Genomic DNA, 25,356 nt, shown 5'->3' with positions numbered 1-25,356 from the left:
ATGGCAGGGTCCCTCACCAACCTTTTTTTTATAAGCACTCAAGCACCATATTATAAAGTAAAATCATCTCCTTGGATCAGCACTTGACAAATTTGGAATTGCCAGTATAATAATAATAATAATTAAATTTCGTTTCATAATGCGTTCGAAAGGTATTTTTAAGTATTTTTTTAATTCCATTCCCCTCTCCCCACACTCATTCTCTTCTATCAAGTAGCTTGTTATGGGAAAAATGCATGAGAGGTAAGCAGGAATCGTGTTCAGCTACATCCTTGATCAGCTGTTCATATTGAATCCGAAAGGCAGCTTCATTTGTTCATTAATTTGGTCGATCTCATATTTACTATTTAGTGAACTCTTTTTGTCTCGTCGATTGATGTGGGGCAATTATGTAGGATTTGATTCTAGTAATTACTTAATATTTAAAACAATAATTACAAAAACATAAAACATGAGGAAATAATATTACACATGTTTCTTGATTTAATGTGAACTATAATAATAAATTGATGGTTTTGTCATCGACAAAAATCAAATCAACCGAATTAGCATTCATGAGTAAAAATAATTTTTATAAGGCTCATTTGTCATTCTATATTTGTTAAGGGTTATCTCGGTTTTTTTTTATTTTTTTATACAATAAAACTACTTGAGTACCCTTAAAAGAAACATTTGCACATGGCATGGGATAGGGGCATTTTCAATTTTTTATTTTATTAAACACAATATAATGATTCAATTACCCTTATAATTAAAATTGTCAAAGCGTTACTTTAGGGGCTTTTGTATAATTTCATAAAGGTTTCTTCGTAGTTATTATTTTATTCCAAGGGCAATGTTGTAATTTGATGGATAAAAAAACTAAAAAAATTGCTCGTGTTAGCCCGTCATTCGCTCTGTTGCTTTAGATGGTGTGTACAACTAACTCTGGTAATGAAAAACTTGCTCCAGTCGTGTCATTAGATTTCTTACAATGTCCTCTTCCTCAAGAGATGGCGTGTGTTGGTTGTTTCTTAATGGATTGTCACTGACAACATTTTTCTTTTTCTTTTTTTCATATTCACTCTCCTCTCTTGAAATTCGCACTACTTATTTAAAATTTCAAGGTAGTCCTCTAGTTGCGTCTATTTGAGTGTCGGTGTTTTTTTTATATTTGTAATTTTTTTCTTTGATCCTTTTATAGGTTTTTTATTTTTTTTTAATTTCATCATTGAATTTAAATTTATTATTTTTTATTTCTTTAATTTTGGTCTTGATTCTTTTCTTGCCCATTCTGTAACCTTTCAATTTTTTTTAACTTCATCCTTTGATTAAAAAAATTAATTTGTTATTTTTATAGTTTATTTCTCATTCTTTTGATGGTTTCTTCTTTTAATTATTTTATGAATTTAATTTTTATTTTCAATTTAACCTTTCAATCCAAAAATTATTTATCTTTTGTTTTTCAAATTTAATCCTCATTTTTTTAATTGTTAATTTTTTTTTATCTTTTTATACAATTATTTTTTCTTTTGGTTTCATCATTTGACATTTTATTTATTGAAAATTGGACTTCGTGATTTTTTCAAGTTTGGTGCTTCTGACCAAATGGTGTGGGTCACGAGTTTTATAAATTAATACGGGTTGACATCGTTTTTTTTACTTATTTTCTTTTTAGATCTCATTATTCGACATTGATTTTTTACCAAAATAGGATTTGTAGTTTTATTTGTTTTTATTTCTATCAAGTTTTATTTGTTTTTCTTTAGATCGAGTTATCTTGATCTCATAACCTAACATGTGGGTTTGACGGGTTAACCTGGGTGAGCTCACATCTTTTGTTGGCTTTTAATTATTCTTTCTTCTTTTGGATTCTTTTATGTGGTTGGTTTTTTAAAATTTTATCCTTTAATATTTGATTTGTTGAAAATTTAGTTTTGTGGTTTTTTTATATTTGGTGTTTTCATTCAAATGGCCCAAATCACAAGTTTTAGAAGCTAACAATGGTTTTTATTAAAAATAGATTTTATGGTTTTCTTCATCTTCCTTATATTGGGTTACCTATTCTCATAATCGAACTTGTGAGTTTGGTAGGTTGATCCAAGTGAGCTCTAGTTTTTTTTTCTTATAATTACTATTTTTTTATACTTTTATATGATTAAATTATTATTTTTTAATTTCATCCTTTAATATTTGATTAGTTGAAAATTAGATTCTAGGTTTTATAAATTTGACATTTCTGGTCAAATGACTTAGGTCACGTAGGTTAACACGAGTTAACATTGTTTTTTTAGACTTATTTTTTTTTATTGAGAATTGAGCTTTTTAATTAAGTCCGAATATGAGATTTTACGGTTTATGATTTTGAAATATTAAATTAGAATTGTCTTTTTTATGTTATTAAATTAATCACACTTTGACCTGGTCCAATTCGTTGCACGGCTACTGCTACTAATATAAATTTACTCAGGTCACCTTTTTAAAATTAATTTTTTTTAATTTCCAGTCTTCAATATTTGGTTCATTATAATTGGAATTTCTAAACTTTTTTTTATGCGGATTTCATGGTTTTATCATGATCACACACCTTATATTATGGATTTCACATGTTAATCATTGTTAGCCCAAGTTGATCAAACACATTGTCATCCCAATATTGTATTTTTAAAAATTATGTCATCCAGTAAGTTATCATTTAAATATTTTTAAAGTATTTCATCATTATATTCTTTTAACTTTCTAATGTCTTAGTATTTTTTTAGGATGAAAAAAAAAAACTGACCCACAGAACAAAAGGCTAGTAATGATCTAAATTAAATTATAATATTGATTCCAATCAAGCATATAAATAATCAACAATATAGATTTGTCTGTGCACAAAAAAACTATTGAAATAAGATGGAAGGCCCATTGTCATAGGTCTAGAAGCTCATGACTACAATTATTAAACATGGTTTAACTTGTGAGGTTAACTTAGAGCTGACATGAAATATGTTTGTTTTTAAATTATTTTGAACATTAATTTAAATAATTGGATGCCAACCCATAACTATCATTTTATATTTTAAATATATATTGGATCAATTTCAATAATTTTTTTAAAAAAAATTATTCAAAACAATATCATTTTATATTTTAAAATTATTATTTAAAACAACATTATTTTAAAATGATTAGAAACCCAAACTCTTAATCACCAAGCCTCCAGCAGTATTTGACTTAATCGTCTGTTATGATAAAAAGGTGAGGTAGGCATAATAATCTTATTACTATCTTTCGTCTGTCTACTAATAATATATTCTTCTATTTATTAATACGTCAAGCATTTTATAAAAAGAAATTCATAAAAACAAATAAAGAGAAACACCTTCTTAATAATTACTTGGATATTAATTGTTATTATTAAGAAGTTTCCTTTAAATTTTAATCCAAGGCCAACCTGAAGGCTGAAACCTGTATAAAGATAAAAATATTTAATGGTTAGGATTCTGTTATGGTTCAAAGTGTTTTTTATTTATAAATGTATTAAAATAATATTTTTTATTTTTTAAAAGTTATTTTTGATATCAACACATCAAAACACTCTAAAAATATAAAAATATATATTTTTTAACAAAAATAATTTAAAATTAAAAAAAATATGATTGACACTGGAACAAACTTTTAAAAGCGAAAGCCGTGAACCCAGGGTTCTATATTGCCGACTCATGTGGGCATTTTATCATCCTAAAAAATGGTTTTTGTTAGACCAAATTGTGAGGGCTACGACCCAAATATAACAATACATATTTCAAGGAAGAAGCTATGAACCATCGAGCCCACAGTGAGGAGACTCCAAGCCAGGCCCAAGGATTTATAGCCATTGACCTTGTGTGCATGAAGCTGTGTATCATATAATAACTGCTTCGAGTGACTAGCCATTTGATCGGATATTTTTTCTACCACTACAAATTTTGAACATGCACCCCTTTTTTATATTTTTTTTAACATTTTTTTAAATATATATATATATATATATATATATATATATAAATTAAAAAACTTAAACACGCATCTAATTAAATAAATCAAAAATTATTTATGTAAATAAATGAAAACAAATCATTAATGATAAATAAAAACAAATTTGAGAAACAGACATAATCAACATATTTAATCTCGCAACAACGATCATTTAGTCGATTGTATTTAATGAATTTTTTTATTAAAATTAATTTTTTTAAATCATGTGATAATCGAAACTGATAAGCATATAAAATTAATTAAATAAAAGAAAAGAAAAAAATATTATGCAAGCCTGCACATATTAAAAATATTATCAAGAAATATTTTTTTATTTTTAAAAATAAATCTAATTTATATAAAATGCAAAAAAAAAGTATTTATGAATCATATTAACCTCTTAAAAACTTAAAAATACACAATATAATTAAAAAATAATTGCTATTTAAAAAAGGCTACATAGGCACAAAACAAAATGTAATCACATACAAGGGATATTAATTAAATACAAATTAAAAATTATCTTTTAAAAAATATATAAAAAAGTATTAATTAAAAACAAAAAAAATTAAAAGAACAGGAAAAAAAATGCCACATGTTATTGGGTCTAGTAAGCCAGGTTAGGTGCTTGACCCATAACGAATGGGCTCGCATGCGGGCTCCTAATATTTTTTTTAAGAAATTGTGTTGTCCTTCTCACTTATTTTTTTAATAAAAAAACACTTGAAACCAACATGAAACAAAAAATCTTCTCAACCTTAGATTTAATGTTTTTAGGCAATTCTAAAGTTTAAAAAACACCTAAGTGAGACCACTCTCACTAAATGCAACCTGATAGTACTAATATAGACAATTTTGGTGGCTGGAATAATTGTAACACCAATTTTCTCTCTCTAATAACGGAATCCAGGAAGTCTCTCTCTTTTCTCTTCTATGCATGTGCTAAATTATAAATAAAATAAAGTTTTAAACTAAAATACAATCTTAAACGTTTAAAGGGATCTAAATTATTTTATCCTTAAAGCTTAAGGACCAGAGTGTATTTAAAAAAACCTTTGAACGCATCACTCATTTTAGATGCTTTTTTTCATTTAGGGCCTCCTTATTTCTATGTTGCCTTCGTCTAAGAAATCATAAGCAATTAACCTTCAATTTAGAAGCAAATAGTCAAATAATAAAAAGTTTGAGGACTAAAATATAAAAAAATAAAAACATACAGTAAGTTAACAATAATATGTGAGTGTGTAAACAATGCAACACAATGTTTTGTCTATAGTAAAAAGACCATATACTTTAGTGTTAACGATAACTAAAAATAAAACTAGGAAAACTAAGAGAATATATTTAATATCACATTATGGAATATTTTTCTGGTTGTGTTTGTTAAATTTGTTTATTAAAATTAATGTTTTTTCAATCAAATGATAATAGAAATAGACAAACATATACTAAATTAATTAAATAAAAGAAAAAAAAATATTATGCAAGGCTACACATATTAGAAATATTATCTAAAAATAAATATTTTTTATTTTTAAAAATAAATTCCATTAATATAAAAGATAAAAAAGATTATAGATGAATTAGAATAATTATTTCAAAAATTAAACGCACACAACACCAATAAAAAATATCTCTATCTAAAAAAGGTTAAACAAGAAGAAAAAATTCACAACAAATGGATATCAATTGAAATATAAATTTAAAAATTATTTAAAAAAGACATATAAAAAAAAGATAAAGAAATCAATTGAAAAAAAGCAATATTGAAAAAAAATAGTCCAGATGTTGTGACTTAACTTGTTAAACTTGTGATCTGCACTGTAATGAATATCCCAAACACGTAGGTGAGCCTTCAAGCTTGGGCCTGCGAGCCTAAACTAGGTTTTATTTTTTAAAAGGGTGAACGACTTGTTCTACATTTTTATTGTTTTAGAAGGAAAAAAATACAACGTGTCGTCTGCAAATTTAGATTCTGGTCACCACTATGACAGTAAAAAAATCAAACCAATGTTTTTTTTTATATAAAAAAACTAATTTTTAATTCATTTCAATCCAAAAACATATCACTAACACCCTTAGAGCACCTACAAACAAACCCATCAACCCAAAATACCCAAAATGGTCCAAAAACCTAAAATCAAATTGGATTAGTTTTGACTTTCACAATTTAAATTTGTTTTTCAAGCAACGTTGAGGTTTTTAAAAAACCATCATCAAACCCCTTTCATTGCATGAAGCACGTGGATATCAAGAAAAACTATATTAGTGCTCGAAAATGACGCGATTGACGATTTTCTTTTTCATCGCAGAATCCAGTGACCCATCTCTTTTTTATCTCTCTAACCATTGACTGAAAATTAATATATATGAACTTTTGTATCAAAAATGAATTTTATAAATTTGATAGGACCTAAATGTATAAATTATGTTATTTTAAAAAATTAAGCACCCGAGTGTTTTTTTTTTTTTTTTTGCAAAATCTCTTGCATGCCACCTTTATTTGGTATCTTTTTTATTTCAATGTAATGTATAAATTATGTTATTTTTAAAAATTAAAGACCTAAGTGTTTTTTTTTTTTTTGCAAAATCTCTTGCATGCCACCTTTATTTGGTATCTTTTTTTATTTCAATGTCTCTTCTTCCAATTTTATAATTGCATAAAAAATAAAAAATAATTGAGCTTGAATTACGTTCAAATTGCAAAAAAATTTTTGATGAACAGAATGAATTATTATAAAATGAATAGTAACTCCATTGTTTTGTAAGTACACGAACTATGTCAATCTACAGTGATATTCATCCACATACCTTTAGTTTATTCTATAATATTTAATTTCTAGTTTAATAAATATTTGTAAAACATGATGTTACGAGTAATTTAACAATTGTAAAGTAAAATACAACGCTCGTTTTCCTCTCCTGGATTCCCCTGTGATTAATAACAAAATCCTTTTTAAAAAAAATCCTATAATCCACATCAGTAATTTAACAATTGTAATTTAATTTTGATTCTTCATTTCCGCATTTTAGTAATAACAAAATCCTTTTAAAAAAAAACATACGTTGAGTTTGAGTTCTATTTTCGAGTTCAAACTTCTTATCCCATTTTCAAAATCCTATAATCCACATCAGCATAAAAACAAACACAAATTAATCTATAATCGAATATTTTATCCTGATATTTGAAGTTGATTAACCTTTTTAGTTTTTTTAAAAAAAAATGAAAAGAAAGAAAAATATAGTTATAAACCTATGATTTTTTAGTTGATTTAGTATGTGTTTGGTAATGCATTCATATTGCTTTTCAAATATGTTTTTTAATAAAAAAATATATTAAAATATATTTTTTTATTTTTTACATTAACATATAAAAACTATCAAAAACAATTAAAAAAACATGAATTTAAAATGTTTTAGGCAAAAAGTATTTTAAAAAACAAGTCCAGCAACAAAAAAAAACCCCTAATCCTTACAAAGTAAGGTGGATTGACCTCAATTAACTTAATTGTTTTTTTAAAAAAACCTCAAAATGATATCATTTTATTAAAAAAAATTATATTTTTTCAAAAACACGACGCGAGCTAGGCTCTGAATCCAAGTATAATTGAATTTATCTAACTTTTGTGGATGCGATTTAGAAAAAACAGGTTTAAGAAAAACATTTTAATAGCGTTTATAAAAAGTAGGCTTTAAAAAATATGTTTTGTTAAAATTATTATGAGATAAATTTTTACTTGTAAAATAAATAAAAGGAAATTTTTATAAATAAAAAATAGACTATTTTAGTTACTACAAAATTAAAATTTAAAATATAATTACATTTAAGATCTAGTAAAAAAACCTATAGCTAACCAAATGATTTTTTATTGGTTTATAACTATACTAATCTTCATAACAATATTTATTTGATTAAAAATTTTACTTTTTTTTTTTCAGGTTTGTATTTAATGGGGTCACCCCAATCCTATTAACCAGGTAATAAATCTAGAAAATTAACCCGAAATGACTTTCATTTTGTTTAAAGCATTTTTTTCAAATATTTTTTCTACTATTTTTTTTGCTTTCATATTTATAGGTTTAACCCAATTTCGTATCCTAGGTTATGTGTTTGATCTGTTGATTTGGGTTGACTATTGGGTTCACCTTAGATTTTTTTTGCTATCTTTTTTTCGCTTTGATAATTTTTTAAAATTTATATATTTAAATTAACTTATAATAAATTTCATGATAAGACTCAGATCCAGAGTTTTATAGATTATAATTTTTTTAAGATTTGACCATGTTTAGGATGTTTGTCTTGTTTGCTTGGTTTTTATAGATGTTTTCAATTTCACCCTATAATTTTTTTAATTTTTAAAATTTGGTACCTATTGTTTTTATTGATATTTATTCTATTTAGGGTTATTTTTTATTGTTTTTCATTAAATTGCATTCTCTCTAGGTTTTTTTTTCTATCAAATTTTATCCTTAATGTTTTTATTGCTTTAATAGTTTTATTAATATTTTTTTACCGATCTTATACTTCAAAATTAAATTGATTAAGAATTATGCTCCTGATTGAATCTGGGTAAATAATTTCATAAAATGATTTTTAGAGATTAAATTATATTTAAAAGGTTTGTCTTATTTTTTTCTCTTTTTATAAATTGATATTGTCTTATTCTTTTTATATTTTTTTTAACTTTTGTTTTGTTATTTGTTTTCGGTTTGATTCTATTAGTTTAGTTCTCAACAATTGTTTTTTCTATTTCACCCATGTAATTTTTTAATCTATAAATAATATATTATATTACAAATAATTTTCAATTTCATTATGATTTTTTAATCTTTCAAGTTTGGTTATAATTCTTTTAATTATATATATATTTTTTGTTTTTGATATAATATTTTTTTTTATTTCATTCGTAATAGGTTTTTTCATGTTAGATTTTTACTCTATTATTTTTGTTGTTGTTTTTTTATTAATAGGTTTTTCAAATTTTTTTATTCTTTGAAATTAAATTGGAAGACATTTAAGCTTCTTGATTTAACTCAGGTTTAAGATTTAACAAATTGCAAGTTTTTTAGATTAGACCAGGTTTAGAAGATTAATTTTATTTTCTTTATTTTTTTTAAGCTGATGTTTTTTTTTAGTTTGACTTTTTTTTTCAGTTTTCTTTAAATAAGATTAATATTAAGTTGTTTGATAATTCGTATAGATCCAGGTGTAATTATTTTTAAAAACTTTATATCAATTTTTTTATCATTACTTTTTATAAAATATTTAAATTGTCAATTTAACACCATTGAAACTTAAATTTTTTTAACCTATTATTGTTTTACACGTGTAAAAATGTTTATTCAGTCCCCCGTAAGCCGCGGGCAACGCATAGTAGTCAACAAAGGATGGCAAGTACAAGTTGGCAATTCTTATCCACAAAGCATGCTCATTTTCATAAAAATATACTTGTCACTCCAAACCTACCAGATTCTTACACGTTTCACCTCCACCCAATCACATCTCTTCCTTTTCTAGGAAATATCGCTAAAACGACAAAAGACAACTCGCGTAGAGCTTTCATGAACCGGGTCCACATTTATCAAAAACAAAAATAGCAGCGCACGTGTCCGTCAGGTGACAGAGGCACCACATGATGCATCTCCTCCCACCCAAACAATGCGAATTACGAACCAACCCTCCATGTACTTCTCATTTGAAGGGTACAGTAGTCATTCTTGTAGCCACCCAGTTCCCATTTAACCGGAATGAACACGTGCCGATCCTATTCGGGCACGTAACTGCCACAACAGTATAAAAAAGAAACCGAAATTATTGTTGTTTCAGCATAGAGTTTTGGATGAAGAAACGAGAGAGCTTTCGTTTCTGTTAGTTAAAGAAGAATCAGAGTTAACCCACTGAGTTTATAAAAGGGTAGGATTTAGATGGTTCAGTCAATGAGTTCCTTAAGCAGAAAAGCATCAGTGAAGCTGGAAGCTGATGATTCCTTGGAGGATCAACTCAGTCCACTTCACAAACGTTCAAAACTTGATCATTGTTTACAGGTTTCTCTCTATGTCTCTCTTTCACTTTCTCAATAACCAAACACAACTAAATTTGTTATCTTTTTTGGTGCGTTTGAGTTTCTGTGATTGGATTAATTATGAGGTTTTGTTTTCTTGGTTGGTTGATTGATTTGTTTGAGGGCAGGTGATAATCCCAGATGCAGTACTGTATAATCCACTTGAAGAGCCAAGTCCAATTGGCTTGACACTGAAAAAGAGTCCATCTTTTTTGGATTTGATTCAAATGAAGTTATCTCAGCAAAACACTAGTAATACTATGTTGTCGAAGAAACCTAGTAGTGCTGCTGCTGATAAGCTTAAAGCTTCAAACTTTACTGCTTCACTTCTAAAAATAGGGAGTTGGGAGGTATGCAAATTGATCTCTTTACTTTTTTAATTGAGTATTCGGTGTTTATACGTTTCGTATTTTTAAATTCTGATTTTTTTTTAATTAGTGTAAGTCAAGATACGAAGGGGATTTGGTGGCAAAGTGTTATTTTGCCAAGCATAAACTTGTTTGGGAAGTGCTTGATGGTGGTCTTAAGAATAAGATTGAAATTCAGTGGTCAGATATTGTGGCTATCAAGGCAAATTTTCCTGATGATGGACCAGAAACCTTGGATGTAGTGGTATTTTTCTTCTCTTTTGATCAAAATCATATGCTTGTATAATACATGCCCCTTCTTACGGCTCAAACACACATGTAATCTTAATAATGATGGTGGTGATGGAGGGTTGTACGTGTTTGGCGCAGCTGGCTAGACAACCCCTTTTCTTTAGAGAGACAAATCCACAGCCTAGGAAGCATACTTTGTGGCAGGCAACATCAGATTTTACTGGTGGACAAGCTAGCATACACAGGTACTGATACTATCCTTAAGCTGTCAATTTGAGGGGGATTTACTTATTCTCATTGCCTCATGGATTGAAATATCTGGTGGTTACAGTATTGGTGCTTTTAATTATAACATCTAGTGTCTATTTTCTTTGCCCTTTTATCTTTCTTGGCAAAAACGCTAGTCTATAAAAATGAACACGTTGTCATACATGGCTTTAAATATTCATCACGATTCTGCTATTCTGCAAAGGGGTTTCAAGGTTTCAATGTTTTTCTTTGTTAGGACTATAAATTAATTTCGTCTTATAGTCTGGGGATTTATGGTTCTATTCTTTCATCTTTTATGTTCATTTCCACGACATGTGGCAGGGGTTTGTTTAGGGGGTGCTTTTCACCCTAAGAAGCAACAAAACGAACCCTCACGATGAGGCTTCTCAATGAGGTGCTCTTGAAAATGAGCTTGACCTTATGTCTTCTTTTTTTTTTCAAATTGTTTTTTTTTGGGCACAGCCACCTGAATTTGTTTCTCCATTTCAATAATGTTATGGGAGGTGCTAGAAATTTTCAACATTCGACTGAATAGGATGAGCTTGGTTCAGGCTATTGGAAATCTAGCATCATGTCAGGCTATTGGATCTGCAGCATTGATGGGTCCATCTAGTAAATTGATTTCTTGGTTATATTTTGGATGGTTTCTTAGTGTTCTAAGATGATTTGAATCCAGTCAGATGGCAATGCACATTGTGTACGAGATTTTATAATTTTCTTAAAACCTCTGTTATTTAACTCCTCGTGTTGGTTAAAGTAGACTCCTATGCCCGTCTGATGTGGAGGGATCACCCCTTCTGTTTGAGACTTCTGACATACTGTAAACATGATCAAGTCTTCCCCTCTGTACACCACATGGTGTGGCTTCGATCATGAAGTGTCTTTTTCTTGCTACGACATTGCCTAGATGTGAACTAGAGCTTTATTACTTCATTGTTGGAAGATTCAATTTGTTTATGATTTGTAGAAGACACTACTAATGATTAATTCCTTGACTTTTTGCTCTTTCATTTGATTCAAACCTTGAATGCTGATTTTCTGACTTCTTACTTAGGCGGCATTTTCTCCAGTTCCAGCAAGGCTTCATGGGCAAGCATTATGAAAAACTTATTCAATGTGATCCTCGTCTCAGCTTTCTTAGTCAACAACTAGAAATTATATTAGAATCTCCATATTTTGCTCAAAGAGTTTCTGCATTCAGTGACTTGCATGAATCTGGCAAGGGGCTTGATTCAGAAGTTGAGGATAGAACAGCTGTTTTTGCTCTGCAGGAAGCAGGGCCACCATCTGGAGTTCTTTCATCTTCCTTGAATAATGAATGCCATGGTTTAACGTGTCAGTCTTCTGAAAATATTTCCCAACAAACTTCTTCAACTACCTTAGGTAAGATATAATCCTAAATCTGAATAAATTGATGAAAATGATGGTAAAAGCTTTTCTGCTCTTGTCATTACTGTTCTTAATCGTAAGAACCCTTATATGTTTGCTTTAGAAGCAATCGGATGTATCTGATCTGATTTAATGTCTATTGTTTAACAATTAATGGTGGACTGCAACCGCCAATATATCTTTTGCAGTTTGAATGAACAATGATCACTAACTGATACAGTTCCAGTAGTGCATTGATAACTGTGAGGAGCCTGAGTTGCCTCACAGTCAGTAGTTCAGAATCTGGACTAGTTGGGAGTAATATGCGTATTGTTAATGGAAAAATTGATCACGTATCATGTGAATCTATAGCTGTAAACTCTGAAGGAACTAAAGCGTTTTAGTTATACTAGCTGCTACAATTAGTTACTTGTTGGACAAAGGTTCCAAATAATCAGTCAATCAACTATATATGATCGCTGCTTTTATAGAAGCTGGGAGTAATTCATCTGTCAAACTAAAGTGAATTCTTCACAAAAAGTTTGTGGTCCATCATAGTATGAAATGACATACTCCTAGTACAGGCATGTAAGCTACTCAGTCGACCTTTTTGCTAAGCCTAGCTCATATTAAGCATCATTGGTATCTTCAAGAACCATCTTTTAATCTTGTTTAACTGTATGATAAAATTGCTTTCTACTCTGTCAAATCTTTTGATCTATATTGCCGTTAAACCTTCATGGCTGACATTATTAAGATCAGTATCTGGAATGGAACACTTGTAGATTTATTTGCAATGTTTTTAAACTCTTTATCTTGCGTACTGCAATCTTTCTAACTTGCCTCTCTTTTCTAGTAATGGAAACCCATGCATTTGAAGAAACCAGGAGCAACAGAACAGGAGAACAGCAGTTGCCAAGCAATTGTGATCAAATTAAAGTGCCCGGACTTCATCCATCCATTTCAATGAGCGACCTTGTGAACCACATTGGACATAGCATTTCAGAACAGATGACCTCTGGAAATTCTATCCTCTCTGGTGGTGACATAAAGAGCAGCGACATTCTAGATGAAATTACTCAATACTTGCTTGGAGACTCTCAAGTTATGTCAGCCTCGGATGAGCAATCCGTTGTGTCAACAGTCAATTCTCTTTGCTGCCTACTGCAGAAGGATCCTGCAACAGCTCGGGACTTGCAGGCAAAGAGTCTGAGCGATCTTGATGTGGATCATGATAGGAGAATAAACAAAACTAATTCCACTGCATCTGCGTGTCAAAGCAAATTTATAGAGGGTTTTCCCGCACCTGAGGGAGAGGCCAGTAATGTTTCCATTTGCAAGCAGGCACCAGCCATGTCAAGGAAGGACTCGGTTGGAGAGCTACTTCTTAATCTTCCAAGTATTGCTTCTCTGCCACAATTTTTATTCAATATATAGGAAGATTGTGAAAATGAAGCGGTATAGTGATATAATTTGCCTCTTTCAACTTGTACAGCTCGGGGATTCAGAAATGGATATTAATGAAGAATCCTCGGATGTTCATTTGGGGATACTGGTGTCCATAGTGTTTGAACTAGTGTTTTCTTTGTACAACCTTTTGCAATCTTAACAGTTTATGTAAAGCTTGGTGTTTGTAGGGGATCACAACCTTTTGTAGCCCTAATAGTGCACGTGGAATGTGGTGTTGGCAGCGTTTTCAACCGTAGAGCACTTTCTATGCAACCTTGTCCAAGGGGCACATCAATCAGGATAACAATTTCTTGCTCATTTTTCTAGGACTCTGAGAAAAAACATCTTTGATGGCGGCTATAGTGGCAGCATGCCATTTACTGGAAACCAGGAGATAAAAATATGCCACATGAAAACACACAGAGCGCAAGCCAAAATGGGCAGGACAGGATTTACTGTCAAAGTAACCAGCGACAGATGAATCAGAATTGCGAGCGCAACAAAAGGGCAGAAGAATTGCTAGCCACATAATTGATCTCAAAATTGTTAGCCACGAGACATCAACACATGAACAAATTACCAGAGGCCTGTATGCATTTACAAGATAGGAAGGAGACACGACTACAAACAGCAACAAGCGTGCACAAGGTGCGCCCATTTCAACAGATACAGTAACATGACCTCCAACAAATATTTGGACAAAACCGCGTGTATGTTCATGTATGAATTCTTCTAACTTTCCCCAACAAACCTACAAAAAGAATAAATAATCAAAACATATTTAAGGTTCATCAGGACCTTCATTCCCCAGATCTTCATCGCCCATTGGCTCATTTTCCTGTAGCATGTTCATAAGCATTGATATCTGGTCTTGCAGCATAGCATTCTCTCTCTCTACCTCAGCACGTTTACTTTTTTCTTGCAGAAGTTGGAGTTGGAGATGTTCTAGACACCGTGCATCTTCTTCCAACTGCTCATTTAGGCCATCAATTTCTCGGTCCTGCAAGAATCATCCAATGCTAGTTCAATCTGCACATGCTGCTGTGTAAGCGATGCATAAGAGGTTGGGTTTATGAAGCCAATACCTTTCTGTTCATTTCCTGCACGGCAATCCTCCTCATGCTCTCAACAACATCTACATTAACAAGCTTTCGCTTCTTTCCAATTAGCCAGCCCTTGGGATAGCTTGCAGCATCAAAATCTGGAGGAGGGAGTAGGGATTCTGCAGATGATCTCTTGCCATTGATATTTGTTACAGGTTCCAACGGTTCAAAGAGGGCCTTTCGACGTTCAGAAAGCTCTGGAGTTAGATTTTGGTCCTGCATCTTTTCATCATTGGAAGATTCCTCCTGTTTGTTGGGTGTTTCATTAACATTGTCCTCAGTTACCTTGTCTAAATTCCTCCCGCTAGCTGTTGGAAAGAAGTTACCATTCTAGTTCCAAATAGTTTTAGAAGCATGGAAGATCTATATTATACATACATGGCCACTAAAAGATGTAACAAGTCACATATAAACTACAACTATCTGCAGTGCTCATCATTTTAACCTTGAAAGAGAGCCATAAACAATGAAACATTTATGCTATTATGTTCATTGACCATACAAAACTGTAAACCTATGTGGCCAAACCATGTATGGTGGTATATATCACATTTTTTTTATGCTCTATAGGAGCATAGGAGCATAGGCCAACATAAAGAGAAAGGCATGGAATCTACAATCCACACTTGGCTCTTTTGTAACCAACTAAAATCAAGTTTTAAGTAAATTGGATTTTTTTTTGGTAACCTGGGTTGTCCGGGACAACTTACACGTATCACAACTAATCCTCGGATCTACTGAACACCCTGTAAGTCCAGTAGGCAGGTAAAACATCACAGGAGTGACAGACATGCATGTTAAAACTCGAATTCAGGTAACAGAAGCAAGAAAACCTTGCCTCTGTCGGAATTCAGGTGACAAAAACAAGGAAACCTTGCCTCTGCCGCTGGTGCAAGCCTCGGTGCAGTGAATTAGATTTTACTCAGGCATAAGGATGTTTTTCCTTTTTGGCATTGATATGCTCCAGCAAGGGGCATTGCAATTTACCAAACTAATCAAAGAAGAAACAAAATGGGATAGCATCAATGTCTCAACGTCGTTTACGTGTCCATCATTAAAAAAGTGTTTGATTTTGTTAAAATTTAAATTTTTTTTGTTTCAAATTAATTTTTTTTAAATGTTTTCAAATTATTTTGATACGATGTCAAAAATAATTTTTTAAAAATAATAAAAATATTATTTTAGTATTTTTTTCAAAAAATAAAACACTTTAAACATCTTTTAAAACAACTGTTCTATCTCTTAAAAAATAATCACAACTACGTTCTTAAACATCTTTTAAAACAACTGTTCATTTCCTAAGGAGCCATTTCTTCTAGAACAGTTACCTTCTGCGAATTACTGACCTATTTGCCAAGAACTCAATTCATCTTCTTTCTAAATGGTAATAATACAGTTACTTTATCTAGGAAACTATTGAAACAGTACCTCTCCATACCCTCTTTCTTGAGAGATGTTAGCACAGTTGGGAAAAAAAAAGAACACAAAATCATTATGTCCTAGTCACCATGTTTTTCCATTTTCAAAATATCTGAAGAGAGTGTTAGCTTCTTTTTGTAGGTGCTTTTTAAAATACATTTGAAAAAATATCAAATTAATATTTTTTTTTGTATTTTTTTATATCAATATTAAAAAAATTATTTTAATATATTTTTAAATAAAAATACCATGCAGCATAGTGCCAAAACCAGCTCTAAGAAGTCTAATAAGGGTTAACACAATACCATTGACAAAGCATGAATCACAGGTTCATCAACCAAGATTGTTACAATTATTAAGTACGTGTAATAAACCAAAAATGCAGCAAGATAGTCACCTTTGCCCTGACAAAAATTAACGACCAATTCCCTAGGAGAGGTAGGCCATGGGTTAGTTGACTAACAAAATTGACTAATTATAAAATCCACACCAAAAAGTTGAAGCACAAACGGGATACCATCCTTAATAATTGGAGATGTCTTGGTGTGATCTTGTAAGAAAATAGTAACAGAAAAGAAAATGGATGTAATAATAATAGTAATAATGATAATAATACTAGGAAAGAGAGCAATTGGTAATCCAAAGCCAGTGAATTCACTTACAAGCAAAGTAAACAAGTCTTGTGTAAGCAAACAACAAGTCATCACAAACTGTTCTTTCTCTCCCTGTCTCTCTCCCTCTACCTCTAATTAACCAACAAATGTCAAAGCTATAATCTTTGCCTCCTTAGAGAGGGAAGGTTATGGTTAATAATCATAATTTAGTTCTCTAATCAAAGGATCTGTTCTTGTTCTCATGAGGAATGTTACAATTAAGCTTCTAAATGTCTAAAAATGAAACCTTTGACACAGATCTTTCTACACCAAGCAACAAGAACTAGGATTCTTCACTAATATCAAATTTCAAGACATGGGTTTGATAGATATATTTGTATACCATGCAAACATAACAAACAAGACTGGATTCAAGCACCTTCCTTCACTTTCTCTCTCTTATTTTCTTAGAAAGCAAACAGAAAGAATAAAAAAAGACCAAAAAGAAGAACACAGCTTAAGTGGTACTACCTGATCTCTTTCTAGATTTCCAAAAGATCCTAGTTGAAGAGACTGGGGAGAAGCCATTCAAAGGTTCCTTGGTTTTATTATTATCGTCCTCCTTTTCCATTGAAGAAGATGAAAACTTTCTTCAACTTTCAAGAACTATGAACACCAAGGTCTCTCTTTGCTTATAGAGAGAGAGACAGACGGAGAGAGGTTCTTCTGGAAATGAAGATTGATAACAAGCAGTGTCCGTTTCAACTTTCTTTCTGTTATTTGTACTTCTAAATTTTTGAAGTAAACTACATTCTAATCCCCATGGATTTCATAATGTTCCTTTCAGCCCTCATAGTCTTAAAAAAACTCCAATTGTCAGTCTCATAGTTTTTTCCAATATAACCTTTTGGGATGATTTAGATTTGTCTTAGTGTTTTAGGGTTTTTAAAGATGGAAAATGCTAGGGTGATTATTTTCAGTTTCAGGCTTATAAAACAAAAATCAAACCGAACCGGTCAGTTTTTTTAAAATTTTAATCGGTTTTTTTTTCACGGTTCGGTTTTTTCGGTTATTTTTTTTTGGTTTTCTTGATTTAATCGGTTTCTTGATTTTTTTGCTTACCCTAGAAAATGCTAACCTATATACTCCTTGGACAAGTTAGCACCGTGCCCAAGTCTTTTTAGACACAATTGCTTATGTATAACATATATTTTGTTAATTTCCTAGTATGTTTATAATTAATGTTTACTAAGATCCACTTTACTTTTAAGAAAATAAATATTTAATAATTATAAATAGTATTAGCATGAGAATAATAACATTGTCATTGTCCGGAGATATTAAGAAATCCAATGCATAAATCCTGAGGAGTATAGCTCAACTGGTTAGGTCCTAAGTTTATTTCCTATAGGTTCTCAATTCAAGTCCCTCAAATCTCAGGGCCACTGGAGACTTACATGGTCGTTAACTTCAGGACCCGTGAGATTAGTTAAGATACATGCAAGTTAGTCCGGATATCCACGTTAATAAAAAAAATTCAATGCATAAGGACCATTGTGATAAAAAATATTAGACACATTGTTAACCTATTCAATTAGATTAACATTTTCCTATATTTGGTGAAAATATTAAGAAATTCAATGACAATTGTGTTAAAAAAAAACTAGGCACAATGTTAACTTGCTCAACTAGGCCAGCATTTTCCTTTAAAGATTTGATGGATTACTATCGCATAAAAAAAAACATGATTTATAGAAGGAAAGGTTGAGAAAATAATCAAAGAAAAGATTAGAAAAGAGTGAAGCTATTTTATATAAGGACCAAATTATAATATTAATGAAATACAGGGATTAAAATACAGTTGACCCATCTTGGGGGACAATAACTAATGACGGTAGCATCAAGGTTTATTCTGGTTGTTGTTTATTTGAACGGTGGGGATTTTAGCTATAGGGTGGAAGATTTTAAGCTAACAGTTGTCTAATGTGGGTCCCACTATCTATTTTCTGAGTGTTTTATTTCTTCCATGTGTTATGTTATTTAGCCTGTCTTTATTTGCTTGGTTTTGTTTTTTTATTTTATTTTTTTGCCTCTTGTTTTGGGTTTGTTTTAACCCCTATTTTAATTTCTAAAACAGTTGTTGCAAACACTATTAGGTTCAACTCTTAACTCGGAAAGAGAGTTGATTTAATATAATCCAATAAAAAATATAGATTGGTTCAGTTTTTTTCTTAATTTAAAAATGGTATTATTTTGCTTTATTTTAAAAAATAAATCAAGTTGGATGATCTATAACCTAAAGCTTGCATCAGTTAAAAACTCGGGTTGAATTTAAAATCTATGATCGCAAATTATATTCCAGTGCCAGTTTTGATACCAAATGTTACAAGAAAGGCATATCCCATGATGCAAGGGGATTTTTTTTTTCTCGGGAAATGGAATCTTGAAAGAGAGAGCAAACTCAGAAGTCAGAAGTCAGAACCCCACAATATGTAACCGCTAATCCACCGACTGACCTTGGATCAGGACCGGTAGGCAGGCAGTAGCTCCATTTATGTTTTGTTTTCTCGTGATTTTGACTTCAGGTATTGGTTTGGTTGGTGAGTGGAAAGGGTTGTAGGGCTTAGCCTCAGGGCTTAACATGAACCATTGGCAGGCTCGGTTGGGCTGATATTGAGGCTAGTCCAGTTTTGCAGGTTTGCATGTCTTCGTCACAGAAGTAATTGGAAAACAAAAAATCTAATGGTATGGCCTAATTATGTGGTGGAAGATTAGCATTAAAATAAAATTAAGGGCAAAAACCACACTGATGCAGTAAAAAATTATGAGAAAGCAATCGCAAGCAAACCACCTTTGATGCACTCTGTCAACAGAATCTCGAGAACCAACTTCAGGTATAAAATGTTTAAAGGATGCGTTATATTAATCATGAAGTGTCCTCTACCAGATTGATTTTAAATGTTGTAATTTGTATCAGTAATGTCATCTGCTGTACACAGTTAAAAGAATTGTAGCTAGCTATTTAATATAGTAGCTCTTCTCCAAAACTTAGAGTTTCCCTCTATATGCTATATCAAGAAGACTAATGCTAGCAGGATTGAACAAAAAGAAAAAAAGAAAAGAAAAAACATGGAGGACATGAATGATCATGGTGAGAGCTAGTTCTTGTCACCCATGGCACAAGGAATACATGGAGGATTCTCTGCATCGCTTCCGGTAGTAATACGCTCCAAGCAGAAAGCATGAAAGTGGTGGTGGCATGGCAAGACAGCAACAGGTTGTGGATTCACTGGTTGTTCCACTGGCCCTTCTGGCGTGAATGAGAGATCCCTCTTGCATATAAAACACTGGTGTCCACTTAGTTGAGGAGTTTTTTCTGGATCTGCAATAAAGAGCATCATCATTACTTGTTACCATCCATATCATTGCTAACATGATTAATATCAAAGCACATTTGTAGCAGGAGTTTGATTGAATTAAATAGAACACAGTCTCTGCTGTCAGGTGCCCGTAACATTAGGTATTTGAAACATGTCCAGGCAAAACCAGGATGAAGCAGTTCCCAGCTGAAGGACAAATCTCCAGTGTTCAATAAACCATGTTACAAAAGGCACCACAAATATTTTGTTGCTGTCCAAGCAGGTCCTCAAGTAAATTAACGGATACAACGAGCATTGGATAAAAATAAAAATCCAGAGAATAACCTGTCAGGCCTTACTCACGCAAGGCAAATGTTGCTTGCCAATACAGGCTGCTATGGAATGAACAGGAAAAAATACATCATACTCATCATAAATAAAGGCTAAATGAAAAACGACCCAGTAAAAAACAGTGTCAATTGGAAATGAAAAAAATGGGTACTCAACAACTAAAGACAACTGTCACAAAAAAATTCAGCCTAACTCTTGAGATATACCTTGCCATTTTATGTGATCAGGTGCTTTAGTATTGGGCATGGGTGGAACATGATGGGAAAGGGGTGGTCGACCAGATGTATTTTGGGCCAAGAGTTGGCGAATTGGAGGCTTCAGGGCCAAGTTTGGGCGAACAGTTTGGATTAGCAATTGGCTTGAGAGAGGAGTCCCAGCCAGAGGTGTATTGGGTGAAGCTCGGGTCAGATTCAGAGCAAACTGCGCTAGGTGTGGATGATCAGTTTGGACTAGGGCTGAGTTGGGAGGAGTCCAAGCCAAAGGTGAGTGAGGTGGAGTCATTTGGGCCACATTTGAAGCACACTGAGCTAGGTTTCGGTAAGCTGCTTGAACCGGTGGTGGTCTCAAGTGAGGAATCTGAACCAGAGCTGGTGCATTAATTTGTGACACATCTGGAGGAGAATGGATTATGCATGGGCGAGCTAGTTGGACAGAAGGCGGCCTCAAGGAAGGAGTCCAAGCCAGAGGCAGTGGTGCATGAGGTGAAGCAATTTGGGCCATATTTGGAGTAGACAAGTGACTGGAAGCTCTAGAAACTCTGGACTTTCGGTGTAAAGCCTCAGGAGTAGCAAGAGAAGATTCACTTGCACCCCTCTTACATGATGGTCTACAAGGAACACTGGACGCCTGAGCAGGTGCATTTGCTGCTGGGATTACTTGACCTGTAAGTTAAAAAATTAACACCAATAATAATAGCACATGATTCAAAACAACAGCTAAGTCAAGCTAGATGCTAATTTCTAGTACTACAAGAAGATTCAGAAGAACTTCAAGAAAGCTCGACAGGAGCTTGAGCAAGCTTAGCTGGATGCAATAGCAAGGGAAAGTAGGCAAATGAATTAAGTAATGCACTTTACCACCCAAGCCCAATTTGTGTCCAGAATATGATATTGTGAACATGAATTCTAAGAACTGCGAATCCAAAATAAATTAGCAGAATCATCATCTAAAGCTGTTTGTTATCATCATCATTCATATTCTATAGGTAAATCAGCTGCAATGAAACCATATGGCTGATAATATGAACAACATGAATCTCTCAGCATCCCAACTATGACACTTGAGGCTTTCATCAAGCCAAACGAGCATTATAAATTGATGGTTACTATTAAGGATCAAAACATCATTTACTATGAGAAAATGAGTTTAAGACACATAGAGACATGCATGCCAAAGCTGTGATTTTAGTGCAGAAAACGAAGGATGCCTTTGCATGTTAAACTCCAAATTTCTAAGAAAATAGACTGCTTTCAGTGAATTGAGCAGCACCTCTTTAGCTCGAAAAGGCTGAATTGCTGGAAGTTCAGCAATTATCAATCAGCAAATAACTAATTAAACATCAGCTATGACTTTCTGTTAGCCTAATGGTTAGATTATGGATTAAAAAATCCATTAGAGGAAAAACACACACACAAAAAAAAAAAAAAAAAAAAAACAGAGGTGGGGAAAGAGTGGCAAATAATTATATCTCCTTTGGACAAGACAAGAAACCTCCACTATATATATACAGACCACTAACATCTTTTTCTGGGATCATAGTTGAGCTACTGGCTTCCACCATTTCAAAACTTCATACCAATTCCCAGATTGTATTTACTCTCAAACTCTCCTCTTTCGTTAATTCACCATAAAACAAAAGAAAAAAAAATCATTGATACAATCCTGAAGAAGAACACCTTAATCATGTAAAGGGAAGAGATCAACTGCAATTTGGGACACCTAAATTAAACTTAAAACTTGGCAATGAAAGGAAAAAAGAATAGCTTGCTGATTGTTCATCATGATCAGACATTTAATTGATAGAGTTCAGGACAAGGTTATTTAGATTATAGTCTTTTATACTTAGTGATTGGACGAGCATTCTCGACTTTCAAAATTCCTCATTGATTATTGAAAAAGAAAAAATGCAAACAAACAAATGTCAAAGTAAATAAAGTAGAAACCTACTATTTAGAAGCTCTATCTAAATTCATAGTTAGATCTTAAGTGGAATACTTAGAACTCAATAATTCACCTGATTGACTCTGTCCACTGTTGCTTCTGGTGAACCCTACAAAAGGAACAACCAGAGAAGGGTCAGGTGAGAGGTTCATGAAAGTTACTGTGTGAGGATACTGTCTTGGGTCAGAAGAACTTTGAGTAGCATTCCTAATGAAATAATATGATTGCAACCCGGTTTCCCCGTGTCCATAATCAGGCATGCCAACTTGATTTCTATTATGTAGTATTAAGGGCTCAGTGGGAAAACCCCGAAAACCTGTACTAGGATTTACATTTGAAAATCTTGCATTCACATTCACTTTGGGTTCTGAGCTCCAGTTGCTTGAAATAGAATGATAATGTTGCCTATCTGCTAAAAGCGACAAAGTCCTACCACCCTCATTCTGAGATAGTCTAGGAAGCTGCTCTACATTCCACAGTTGACTAGAAAATCCATCCACATTTGGTGTTTGAGGAGAAATCCCATCCACACTCTGCATTTGATTGGAAAACCCACCAATATTCGGCAGCAGGTTAGAAAATTCAACAACATTCTGCACTTGTTGAGAAGCCCTACCTGCATTTCGTACTACCCTAGAAAGCCCATCAACATTCTGTGTGAGGCTGGAAAATCCACTGTCATTCGAAGCATTATTATTGAATCCTCCAGCATTGTTTTGAATAGTAGAAAAATTCCCAGTCATCTTTGAAGAAGAGCTCAAAGAACTTGTATCATCTTTTTGACCACATAAAGCACTTGATTGGGGAAGAGCAGCCTCATTATACTTAAGAGTGCCATATCTGCTGGAGACATTAGAAGTATACCTGGGTTCTGCATTAGATCCAACTCCCAGCTTCAAAGAACTCCCATCAAGGATTTGAGGATGACTAGACTGAGCTGCACTTGTGTTGACAATGTTATTAATTACCCCTCTTCCACTAGTTGAGTTGTGCGTTGCCATAGATGTGCTAACTCCCCTTTCTCCAATTAGGGAAGACCTGTGCACATCACTATTTTTTGCTTCTGCAGCCTCCCTATGCATTTCTGAGCCTCTAGCCACGTTGCTCCTGGCACCGTCAACTTTTCTGTGTATCTTGGAGTTCTGAAGACCATCATAAATCTTACTAGCAACATCTGTTAAAGCACATGAGGGAAAACAATCAACTGGTTCGTTCACATTCCCTTCCAAGAGTGAAATATCTGGAACTGGCCTATATAAGTAATCATGGTCAAATGCAGTACGGTCAGAGAAATTGAACTGGGAAAAATCATTCATCATACGGATGGCAGGCAATGGCATTTCCTGAGCATAATGTTGAGGCATTCCCTGCATATCCCCAGTTTGGAAAAAAGGAAATGGTGGCAACCGATCATCAAGAATCTCATTATGGCCAGCAGGTGAATTAGTTAGATCAAGAGCCCCAAGTTTTTCATTCCTTTGCAGTGTAGAACTAGGATTTGCTAATTTATCTCCTTGTTTTGGCTTTTCACTTGCCATTGCATAACTAGTTCTGGACAAAGGATGAGTGCAATCGGATGTACACATTACTAGAAGGATATACAGAACTGAAATTTACGCATACATAGACTAGCAAATGAAAAAAATTAGATTTTATAAGGTATGATGAATTCTTTTTATCATAAAATAGATACAAAACGGCAAAATTTGACAAAAAGAAAAAGAAAAAGAAAAAAGCTAGAGTCTTTGACAATAGACAACATCGAAACAAACACAGAGAATACTATAATCCTAAGATAAATTAAGCAGACAGTTCATGCAATCCTTGCCACATAATCGAAGTTAACCAGCAGTAATATCAATCTGCCACATGATTCTAAAACAACAAAATATTCATCAAACCACAGAATTTAAGGGAGATAAAAACACCACACAAAACCCAAAACCCACAAATAAAAATCATACAACAAGAAAAATTCACATCAAAACCTAATAATTCAAGCAAGAAACCCAAGAAAATTCACAGATAAAAAAATCAACAAAAACCCAAATGTTATAAATTATCATAGAAAAAAATCGCACACAAAATACCAATCAAATAGAAAAAAATTATTTATTTAGGAAGAAGGAACAGAAAGGAGTCTTACCAGCAGTAGAGAAGAAGCGGAAGAAGAGATACTGTTTCTGTTGGAAGGAGAGAGTTTAGGATTTTGGCGCTTTAAGGCTCTGGAGAGAGAGAGAGAGAGGAGTTTTTAAAGGGTTCGGTTTGGGACCCACTTGTCCTTTTGCATTTTGCCACGTCATTTTGTGTGTAGCTTCAGTTTTATCCTTATAGATTACTCCTTTAGTTTTAAATTTCTCAATGCTGTGCTTCTAGTATCAATAACATTCCAATTTTACCCCTAAACATTAAATAGCCTACCTTTTCATATTTTTTTTGTATTGTATTTTTAAAAGCTTACCATCTCAGAGAAATAATAAGAGAAATAAAGAAAAAATAAAATAAAATATGAAGAAAAGGGAGTTTTCCATTAATTATTTAGCATTAAAGGATAAAATTGAATTTCTTAAAAAATTATTATTATAATAATATTGAGAAATTTTAAAGTATATAAGTAGAATTTGAATATTGATAAATCTATA

The 25,356-nt window shown here is 32.3% G+C and overlaps 3 protein-coding genes across 11 annotated transcripts; 1 reads left to right on the top strand and 2 right to left on the bottom strand.

The window, feature by feature from the left end:
- The first annotated feature begins 9,747 nt into the window (after positions 1-9,747).
- Positions 9,748-15,173, top strand: LOC133680958 (uncharacterized). Of its 6 annotated transcripts, none has more exons than XM_062104028.1 (8): positions 9,748-10,026; positions 10,172-10,393; positions 10,482-10,655; positions 10,760-10,887; positions 11,967-12,295; positions 13,137-13,679; positions 14,057-14,449; positions 14,655-15,173. In XM_062104028.1, exons 1-7 carry the CDS (start codon positions 9,907-9,909, stop codon positions 14,062-14,064), a joined length of 1,524 nt encoding a protein of 507 aa, XP_061960012.1. In that variant the 5' UTR covers positions 9,748-9,906; the 3' UTR covers positions 14,065-14,449; positions 14,655-15,173. The 6 variants fall into 6 exon arrangements, with proteins under 6 accessions (XP_061960012.1, XP_061960009.1, XP_061960011.1 ...); XM_062104025.1 differs by having other exon boundaries at positions 13,918-14,449; XM_062104027.1 differs by having other exon boundaries at positions 13,904-14,449.
- On the bottom strand, positions 14,298-17,615 carry LOC133680960 (protein HEADING DATE REPRESSOR 1-like). 2 transcript variants are annotated; one of them, XM_062104030.1, is made up of 3 exons: positions 17,376-17,615; positions 14,815-15,140; positions 14,298-14,729 (listed from the first exon to the last, which is right to left on the bottom strand). In XM_062104030.1, exons 1-3 carry the CDS (start codon positions 17,473-17,475, stop codon positions 14,511-14,513), a joined length of 645 nt encoding a protein of 214 aa, XP_061960014.1. In that variant the 5' UTR covers positions 17,476-17,615; the 3' UTR covers positions 14,298-14,510. The 2 variants fall into 2 exon arrangements, with proteins under 2 accessions (XP_061960014.1, XP_061960015.1); XM_062104031.1 differs by having other exon boundaries at positions 14,815-15,162; positions 17,376-17,568.
- Positions 17,616-19,746: 2,131 nt separating this feature from the next.
- On the bottom strand, positions 19,747-24,929 carry LOC133696093 (uncharacterized). Of its 3 annotated transcripts, none has more exons than XM_062118146.1 (4): positions 24,861-24,929; positions 22,788-24,265; positions 20,761-21,435; positions 19,747-20,226 (listed from the first exon to the last, which is right to left on the bottom strand). In XM_062118146.1, exons 2-4 carry the CDS (start codon positions 24,250-24,252, stop codon positions 20,003-20,005), a joined length of 2,364 nt encoding a protein of 787 aa, XP_061974130.1. In that variant the 5' UTR covers positions 24,253-24,265; positions 24,861-24,929; the 3' UTR covers positions 19,747-20,002. The 3 variants fall into 3 exon arrangements, with proteins under 3 accessions (XP_061974130.1, XP_061974138.1, XP_061974122.1); XM_062118154.1 differs by having other exon boundaries at positions 22,788-23,888; XM_062118138.1 differs by having other exon boundaries at positions 22,788-24,923.
- Positions 24,930-25,356: the final 427 nt, after the last annotated feature.

This window comes from Populus nigra, chromosome 1 (genome assembly GCF_951802175.1).
Source record: "Populus nigra chromosome 1, ddPopNigr1.1, whole genome shotgun sequence".
Taxonomy (NCBI): Eukaryota; Viridiplantae; Streptophyta; class Magnoliopsida; order Malpighiales; family Salicaceae; genus Populus; species Populus nigra.
Note: the sequence above shows the minus strand (reverse complement) of the source record. Positions and strands in the feature narration are given on the sequence as shown.